This window comes from Populus nigra, chromosome 8, assembly GCF_951802175.1.
Source record: "Populus nigra chromosome 8, ddPopNigr1.1, whole genome shotgun sequence".
NCBI lineage: Eukaryota > Viridiplantae > Streptophyta > Magnoliopsida > Malpighiales > Salicaceae > Populus > Populus nigra.
This window is the reverse complement of record NC_084859.1, coordinates 13,665,132-13,674,635: the sequence shown is the minus strand read 5'-3', so window position 1 is coordinate 13,674,635 and position 9,504 is coordinate 13,665,132. Positions and strand designations below refer to the sequence as shown.

At 34.3% G+C, this 9,504-nt stretch overlaps 2 protein-coding genes across 2 annotated transcripts; one reads left to right on the top strand and one right to left on the bottom strand.

Annotated features, from left to right (window-relative positions):
• Positions 1–700: 700 nt before the first annotated feature.
• Positions 701–2,557, top strand: LOC133701951 (probable xyloglucan galactosyltransferase GT19). The gene is made up of 2 exons (XM_062126147.1): positions 701–713; positions 1,151–2,557. Exons 1-2 carry the CDS (start codon positions 701–703, stop codon positions 2,380–2,382), a joined length of 1,245 nt encoding a protein of 414 aa, XP_061982131.1. The 3' UTR covers positions 2,383–2,557.
• A 225-nt stretch (positions 2,558–2,782) lies between these two features.
• LOC133701950 (flavin-containing monooxygenase FMO GS-OX-like 4) lies at positions 2,783–8,913 on the bottom strand. Its single transcript, XM_062126146.1, has 9 exons — positions 8,860–8,913; positions 8,759–8,827; positions 8,103–8,255; positions 7,878–7,960; positions 7,681–7,738; positions 7,390–7,590; positions 3,926–3,990; positions 3,617–3,842; positions 2,783–3,004 (listed from the first exon to the last, which is right to left on the bottom strand). The coding sequence occupies exons 1-9, from the start codon at positions 8,911–8,913 to the stop codon at positions 2,783–2,785; spliced, it is 1,131 nt and encodes a 376-aa protein (XP_061982130.1).
• Between the last annotated feature and the right edge of the window lie 591 nt (positions 8,914–9,504).

Below are 9,504 nucleotides of genomic sequence, written 5' to 3'. Positions count from 1 at the left end.
AAAATCCGAACAAAAAAAATCAATGAACAAAAAAAAGTAAAAAAAATATCAGCTAACCCAGGTGATGAAATTTTTTAAAAAATAAAATTATGGATCCAATAATGATATAAAAATATAAATTAAATTTTGATAAGGGTGCTAAAAATAAAAATTTAAAACTAAAACATTAAGTGTCAAAACCTAAAACACCATCAAATATTGAACTAAAGGGTCAAATCATAGATTCTTATGTCCACAAATTCATAAAAGAATCCAAAACAATAAAAATCAAAATACACCATTTGATGCTCAAAACACTCGACCCGATGTATTGGCTTGTGACTCGGGGAACCCGGGGCTTACGTTGGCCTGGGTCTCAAAAGTAATTGGAACAAAGCATGAAAAATATTTGATGCTTATCCCAAAAAAAACCTCTAGGTAACAATTATTTTTTTTCAAAATGAATGGAAAATCCCATAAGAATTGAATAAAAAAAAGTAAGAAAACGTTGAGGATGAAACTGAAAAAAAATAAACTAAAAAAAAGAGAGAAAACCAAACAAATTTGGGTGAATCTTATAAACCCAAGCTAATCTTTTAAAGTCGCAAACCATTAAATTCCAAACCTGACCTCAACTAAGAAACCCAATATAAAACAAATTTAATATTGAATGGTGAGATAAATTAATTTAATTATAAAAATTATTATTAAAAGGCTAGACATGTCATTTTACCGTATAAAAAATATATAAAGACAAAAAAAAACCTTCTTCACAAGGCCAAAACTTTTGAGCTTTTAAAGATATCATCATCGTTCTTTAACTATGCAAATAAAATTAAAAATACACAATAGCTCCTGGACATCATGTCTATTTTTTTATTTTTCAAAGTGACGAAATAATCTCAATGTATATAAAAAACATAAATTTACTAGATTAATCGTCAATGTATATAAAAAACATAAATTTACTAGATTATCTTGATCAATTGACAAATGACATTTTAATCTCATGGAGAAGATAACTTTACCCGCACAACCAAGGCAATTATTCAATGCATTGAATGACAAAATGATCAATACACTGCTTGACAAATACAGACTAACATGACACATTTAATTTTTAGAAAAGCAAGCTAGAACACAAGTCTAGGAGAAAGAAAATGAGGAAAAGAAAAAAAATTCAATCTTGATCTCCTTACAAACTGTTCTGAATACCCACTTTTTGATAACTTCTGTCCTTACCTAGCAAACCATGGTTTAGGCCCCAAAACACACAATAAGTCTCAATCTTGGTACCGTTCAAACCCATTATTGTTGGAACTTATCTTCCATCGTAGAATGCTTGAATACCCATGTTTAACTTCAGATCCCAATCAAGCCAATGCCATTTACTTACCTTACTATGCAGCAATTGATTCTTTGAGGTATCTATATGGTCCGGGTGTTAATAACAGCATGGAGCATGGGCTTGAATTGTATGATTATTTGCAAGACAATGAAGGTTGGATATGGTCAAGGAATCATGGGGCTGATCATTTCTTGGTCATGTCAAGGCCTGCTTTGGATTTCTCTCAATCTGTAGATGTTAATCCTCCTATTTGGGGTACTTCGTTTCTTGAATTGCCAGAGTTTTATAATCTCACTGTTTTGATTGTTGAAGGAAGGGCCTGGCCTTGGCAAGAACAGGCCGTGCCCTATTTGACGTCGTTTCATCCCCCAAATTTAGGATTACTTGAGTCTTGGATTAAACGTGTCAAGGCTTCAAAGAGGACCACTCTGTTGCTGTTTGCAGGTGGGGGTGGTGTTGGTTCCTCACCGAATATCAGGAGGAGTATCAGGAATGAATGTGAAAACAGTAGCTTAAGTGATAGCAGCGACGTTTATGTTAATAATGGTGGAGGGCACGATTACTCCAAGATGAGGAAAGTTTGTGATATAGTGGATTGCTCTAATGGGGTATGTGAGCATGACCCAATAAGGTATATGAGGCCAATGTTACGAGCAACATTTTGTTTGCAGCCTCCAGGGTATACACCAACTAGGAGGTCAACTTTTGATGGGATTATTGCAGGGTGTATACCAGTTTTCTTTGAAGAACTATCCGCAAAGTCACAATATGGATGGCATTTGCCAGAGGAGATGTATAGAGATTTTGCTGTTTTTATGCCAAAGGAGGATATTGTGTTTAAAGGGTTGAGGATTTTGGATGTGTTGATGGGGATACCAAGAGATGAAGTCCGGAGGATGAGGGAGAGAGTTATAGAATTGATACCACGAGTTGTGTACAGGAAGCATGGGAGTTCATTGGATTTAAGAGCTAGAAAGGATGCATTTGACATAGCTGTTGAAGGTGCTTTGCAGAGGATCCATTCTAGGCTAAAAGAAAGGGACTTCGATCAATGACCAGAATTCTGTTATTTGGCTGTTGTAATTATTATATCTACTTATTTTTGTTTTTTTCTTCTTCTAACCACCGTTATTGCATAGGTGGAGAGAAAATTAGATTAGTTTGTATTTGTAACATTTGTAAAGCTACTCAATTTTGAGGGAAATCTATTTTACTTTTTTTTATTCTTCATATTTTAGGCCATGGCATGCAGAGATGCTCATATCTGGTTGTTTAGCAGTCACTGGAAATTCAAGACAAATTGCCAAAAATAAGGCAACAAAAAGATGACAGACAAAAGGGAGCTGTTAGATTTTGCAAAATACATATGGTACTGGATGGAAGAACTGGGGAACTGCACCTTGTAGGGAAGTCTCTTTACTATTCTGTATGGTAATTGGTCGGAAGTTTAAGATTTCAACCGCATCTGATGATCGCAGAACCCCAAGTTAAACCAGCTCCAAATCCTGCAGTTGCAATGGTATGACCTGGCTTCACCTTCTCACTTCTGATGGCTTCATCCAAAGCCAATGGAATGGAAGCAGCACTTGTGTTACCATAATTTGCCACATTTGATATGATCCTTTCTGGCGGGACTTCTAAGCATGTTGCAACTGCATCAATGATCCTTTGATTTGCCTGCAGAAATTGATCTTTGTTACTTATAAGTACTCTATTATAAAATGTCTATCAGCATATGAGAATCTGCAAGAATTACTTGTAAGTAGTCTCGTATAATCTGCAAGCGGTTTCATTCACAAATTCTGTCTGTGTAGACTACCTTACTAGAATTATCACCACCTGCTTATTTTCAGCAGACTACAGTTGCTACCATTGGTGAACTTAGCTAAACCATTCCTATTGCAAATTAAATATCATCTAACTATTAATCAATTAATGGACATCAAGATCTTTCCCAGTTGCTTTCAGCCCTTCCTAATGCCTAAAGGCGCAAATGGAAGTGAATCTAGGAATCATTTTGCCTTACCCTTTTTATGATCAGTCTACGCTAAAAACCTGAAGGTCCTGAACCATAAAATACATATTTGTCAAACCGAAAGGTCAACAAAAATTAATTTTGATAAACTTCTAAAAAATTGAGTTTTTGAAAAATTAAAGTCTAAATTATTTTAATCACTTCCATATATATATTTTTAATCTAATAAGTGATTAAAGAAAAAATTAGTCAAAAATTTGTTATATTACCTTTGAAAAGTTAATAGGGCCAATAAAATATCTCATATCTCATGCCTGGTGGATCAGTGGCCACTCAATGCTTGACCCAGTGAGACCGGCCTTTTCAAGAGCACACTCTATAGACTGGGGCACACATCTAACAGCAAAGCAGAAAACCTCTTTTCCATTCATTTGAAGGCAGGAAATTATGGCATGGCGTTTAGGAGGAAAGTCTAAAACTGAGCCGTTAGAACCCAATGCATGATCAACTTCATTATCTTGGATGGAGGCATTTAAATATCTGAACAAATGGAGGAAACATATTGCATCACATTCCAGGAGGCATGGGGCTTGTTTACTCAAGAAAATTAAGAAGCACATTACCTTAGACCTTCTCCATCGCTGTGCAGGTCAAAACTTAAAAGACCATCATCATCACTGTCACAGGCCTGCAGGATGATAGAAATGTCAAAATAATTGCACATGAGAAGCATGATTATCGTAATTCCCAGTTTCAAGCAGCTATCTAATTAAAACGTTTTTCATCCTGGGTGCATTTTTAGTTTGATACTTTATTAATGCCTTCAACTAAACAAAATCTGACATAAAAGAAGATGCAAGGTTTTTTCTCTCCAGCCTAAGTGCTGTTGAAGCTTGGTAATTGTAGACATACATTTAGCTGGAGACAAGGATTAGAATTCAATATAACAATGCTTATGGTTTGTCTGAGAATATTATGAATTTATCTTACATAACCTGTTTAATTTAAGGGAAGATGGGATCAAGCTGTTAGTCCTTTAATACCAAGTATGATACAGAGACAGCTAGAACAAGAAATGTTTGGTTCGCTTCCTATAATTCTTTGAAACTAAAAAGTTGATGCAACCTAGAACTGTACCAACATGATGCAAGGTACTTTCAAGTACAAGTTGATATGACTAATTATCAGTGTAAGTTAGAATTAACATTCAAGTGAAGGGCATGATGGACATAAAACCCCCACCATCATTACCAAGAAAACTAGACTCCAAAATGGTAAGAGACTCGTACTAAACTACTGTAATTACTCATCTAGAAGTACAGGCTATACAGTCATGATGGGAAAAATCCGTGGTTAACACTATTTGTGATGACATGATTGAATCTCTGTAAGTAATGAAAGAACATGATGGGAAAAACAATGAAGATCCAGCTGAAAGCACAATCTATTATCAACTTGGTTATTGAGCCAAGATGTTACATGTTTAATAAAGAAGCCTTGATTGTGCAAAACTTTTAACACGGTAAATTCAAGGAGCCATGTCATGCTGTAGGTTAGAGTTATAAAGAAAGAATTTTAAATTTTAAATATCACAAAAATTATCACCCTAAACAGTGCAGAATGGAGGAAAATGGTTTGTTGAGTGAGTCAGATTTATTTGAAAATCAACTAAAAAGATGAAAGCAATCGTACAACCAATGCAGCATTCGCTATCGACAGAGGATCTGAAATTTTTTCTAGCTGGCTATCACAGATGCACTCTGCAAATCAGATATTAACAAGAAATAGAATTGTCGGAGAGGAAACAAAGCAGCATTTGCATTCTGACTTCATAGTGTTCTTGGAACTCCTCAATCACCTTCACAAAGCCAACTTTATGAACATGACCTGTTCTTTTAAGGGAAACTCTAATCTGTAGCCTAGGCAGCTTTGATATCGAGGTGCCGTTACATTAGCCTCCTAAAAACCAGACAATTTGAACAAGATAATTGACACGCCAGGGAACTAATACACTTTGGGATAGCTGATGAACTCAAATTAATCATTGCTCACTCGCAGAACAGGATGTTATGTAAACCTCAATGTGTTGACTAAGCTAACTATTCACCATTTTGCTATATCTATATAGCAGTCACCGAGATATTGTTCAAGTATATCAGAGTTCCCTCATCACATACACAATACTTCAAGTTACTTTGCTATTTGATTCAGCTGAAAAAGAAAATGACACTAGAACGTCATTCACCACCTTGTAATCCGTAAACTCCATTACTAATTCATTTCTTCTTGAACTCAATAGATAGTTTTTTCAGCTCTCTAACTTTCCATAACCTGCTTAAACCAAAATACCACTTCATAATCACTTTATTAAGATATCCTTGAAAAACTATCCTCTCAAAAATCACCTTGGAATTGATATCCAGCTAATGATTCAACAAACTTGCACGCTGTAACCATATCTAACATCAAGCTTACAAAACCAACAAAGTCCACCCCAGTTGATTCTTTCATTAAACTGAAAGTTCAATTACATGTGTTCATGCCACAACAATTCGGCTGCGAACTCTAAAAAAATTTTCCACTTCATTCAACAAACAAGCATATATTCACCATCAAACAAATAACCAAAACCATTACTAATCAAAACCCACTTGCATTAAAGACTCATTTGCCAATTGAGACTAAAAAAAAACATGTGAGTCCATAACTAAAATACTGACCTGGGCAATCCAGATTGAGAAGGGGAAATCTTATCTGAACCTTCAATGGTGCTGGAACACACCACTCTCCTTGAGATTCCTTTGATGGACCAAAACCCAGATCCAATAATCCCTGTTGAAGGCATAATCTTCCCTCCGAGGCTTGGAGCTGAAGGACTACTAGACCCGGATGCTCTAGCCATTTCTTAAAAAAACAACTGAGAAAGAAAGACACGGCAAAGAAAACACATAGAGAAGACACGTGTATCTAAATAATTTAAATAAGTATAAAAAATGGTGTTTTTTTAGATACGACGAAGAATTTTTCTCTTTTTTTTATACGACAAGCCTCACTCGATATCATCATAAAAAAAAAAAAAACTAATTAAATTAGGAGAGACCTAAGAAAGTAGGTAGGTGAATCTACTGTTTCATCATTTTTTATTCTTTAATAATTTTATATATAAAAAAATAGATTCAATTGAGTTAAATTTGAAAATTATAATAATTATTATTTTTATTTATATGTTAACTTGGATCAACCCGTATTGATTCTCTCAATCCATAACCCGAGTCTTGTTCACCTTAGCTTTATTATAGTTGACCCCAAGTTAGTATTTTAAACTATAATAATAACAATTTTTATACTTATATTGATTCAGGTTGACCTTTTTAATTCATAATTCAGGTTTTGTCTCGAATTGAATCCTGAATCAAGTTTTAAAATTATGATAATAATCATTTTTATTTGATGTTGACCCTTTTGATACGTGACTAAGATCTTACCTCGAGTTGATTTTTAAAAATATAATAATTTTTATTTTTATTTTTATATTGACTCGAGTTAACGGTCAACTCTATTCTTGACTTAACCTTATCTCGGGTTGATCCTCGAATTGAGTTTTAAAACTATAATAATAATTATTTTTATTCTTTTACTAACTTGAGTTAACCCGACCTGTGACCCATGCCTCAACCAATAACCTGAGTTTTGCTCTGGATTAACTATCGAGTTAAGTTTTAAAATTATAATAATTTTTATTTTTATTTTGAAATTAAATTTTTTTAATATCTTAGGAATAAAAAATAAAAAATATTATTTATAAAAACATGTTTCTTTTATACTTTTTATTTTAAAAATATAAAAATTTACTTTAAAATTATTCTAAAAATATATTTATTTTTATCTCCAAAACCAAACATATTAATATTCCTATTCTTTTTGTCTCAACTGTCCACAAGAATAACAAAACGCTAGCTTAGAGCGTGCTATAAGCAGGTGATAAATGAACTTCTAGGAAAATGAAGTGGATGTTTATCGCTTCTGAAATTTATATTTTAAAATATGGAAATTAATTTGTCAGGAAAAAAAAAACAGACAAACAAACATGAGGCTTGGCATAGTACCCCCCAGAATCTAACATCTTATGAGTGTAATGTTTAGGAATGCCAGAAGCTTCACCTTCAAGTGTAGAATAGAAGGCCTTAACATCGTCCATCATGTGTTCCGGTGATGGAAGCACAAATCGACCTGATAACACACCAGCAATCCACTTGCTCTGAAACTCAGACTTTGGAAAAGGGACAGCCTAGGACCAATCACAGACGAAGGGTTAGTTTCAATGATGTAGCGAAAACAAATCAAAACAATGGCAGATGACAATATCTTAGAGTTCAACCTTCCATGGTATACCAACAAAGGACAGCCCTGGAGCCAAAGATGGGAGGAAAAACATGCTTGTAAAGTGGCCCCATACGATTGTCATCCACAGTCACAATCTGTGGCTTCATTCAATAACAAGAACTGCAAATTGTAAGAAACCAGTATTCAATTTTGCTTTATCTTTTCAACTGGACAAAACTAAATAAAAAATACCCAGTGCAATGCAGAATAATGTCAGCAACAACAGCAAAGCCAAATCGGAAAACCACGGTACCATCTCCACTGGCGCTTTCCACCTGAATAGTTTTTGGAAAAATATAAGCATTTTAGATCAAACCATCTCCTAGCACCATGGTCAAACAGTTGCCGGCCCCCACAAAATCATTAACTCTCTAATGATAGACAATTTCCATTCTTAACTTGGATTAGAACTTTTACCATAGAATGAAGCCACAGATTGTCATGCCCCGGCTGTTTTTCGTAGGTTTCATCAGCCACTGATCTGGATGCAATGTGGACCTCTCTGGCTACCTCAGCAATCTCAATAGATAAATCAGCAGCACTCATGGAACTGCCTATCAAAACCACAACCTGCCAATGGAGGAAAATTATTTAACAACAGAGTCCAGTTGAATAAAACAACAAATAAAATCAGGGACTCCAAGTAATAGCGAGAATGCATAGAGACACATAGAAACCGCCATAAAACAACGAAAAATTGCATTAAAAGGTGGAAAGGAAGTAAATACAAGTAAACTCTTGCTTGTTTAATCTTGCATAACCTTTGCAAGCTCGATATGCTCTCAAACTTCACAATCAAAGAAGCGTTACAAATATATGGATTGATCAAAGATGTCTTTTAAAAGAAGATTGGTTTCAAATCCGAAATCAAACGATGGGTTTTAACCAATAAAGTGAGCACAGCCCACTGGAAAGAGAGGAAAGAGGAGGATGTTTAAGTAACCGAGCGTTAGCTTGACAACAATTAATTGAAAGTATAAGAAAACCAATCAAAAGTCGCAGTAATATTGAAATAGTGATTCTCTACAGTTATGATCAGATAAAGGATAGAGAACTATAAACTTCTCACATACTCGATTCCGGAAGGGCTCAGGAGTGCGATAGTTGTGACTGTATTTGCTTTCCAGGCCACAAGTTGACGCCTGAAAAGGATGTGTAAGAAAAATAAAAATACAATTGGAACAACTTCAACAAAAACCTTTAGACGAGGATGCAGCAATAACCCCATTCTAAACATTAAAATAACTACAAAATCAAACTTATTAAAAAAACATTTTCAGACCCAGATTTACATTACAACATGAATGAAGGCTTAAACAATCTACATCAAGCTTTTTTATCCCAGATGAACTATGGACATTAAGATTATTCTTTTTTATTTTCAGAATATGATTGATTGAAACCTCCTTTTCCTTTTTCTTGTCAATGATTTTTTCTCCTATTTCACAGCTCTCAAGAACTGAAATGCAATAACTATGGTAGGCATTTGAATTTATTACTTAATAATAATTATACATCACAGACCAAATTTTTTTTTTTATATCAAATATGACAGGTCAAAGTCAAGATAATATTAGAACATAGAAAATAGAATCTGGGAAACTAAAGCATTCATTGAAGAAGCGAGACAAAGAAGGGAAGAAGGGGAAAAAAAAGAAAGAAGAAGACTTGATACGTTTATGATAACCCACCGACAAAAAAAAGAAATCTCAATCATTAAGGAACTTGTTGGGGTTTTTTTAATTTATAATTGAATTGTCTTTCTGATATGGAGGGATTTTTATTGAACGAGAAGTTAAAATGCAACCTCAACTCTCCG

Excerpts from the sequence above, each read along its gene's own strand:
- LOC133701950 (XM_062126146.1), bottom strand. The coding sequence starts at position 8,913 with ATGGGGTTATTGCTGCATCCTCGTCTAAAGGTTTTTGTTGAAGTTGTT. Across the intron at positions 7,961-8,102 it reads ATCTGTGGCTTCATTCTATG|GTGGAAAGCGCCAGTGGAGA; the intron begins GTAAAAGTTCTA and ends AAAACTATTCAG. Across the intron at positions 3,843-3,925 it reads AGCGATGGAGAAGGTCTAAG|ATATTTAAATGCCTCCATCC; the intron begins GTAATGTGCTTC and ends CCATTTGTTCAG.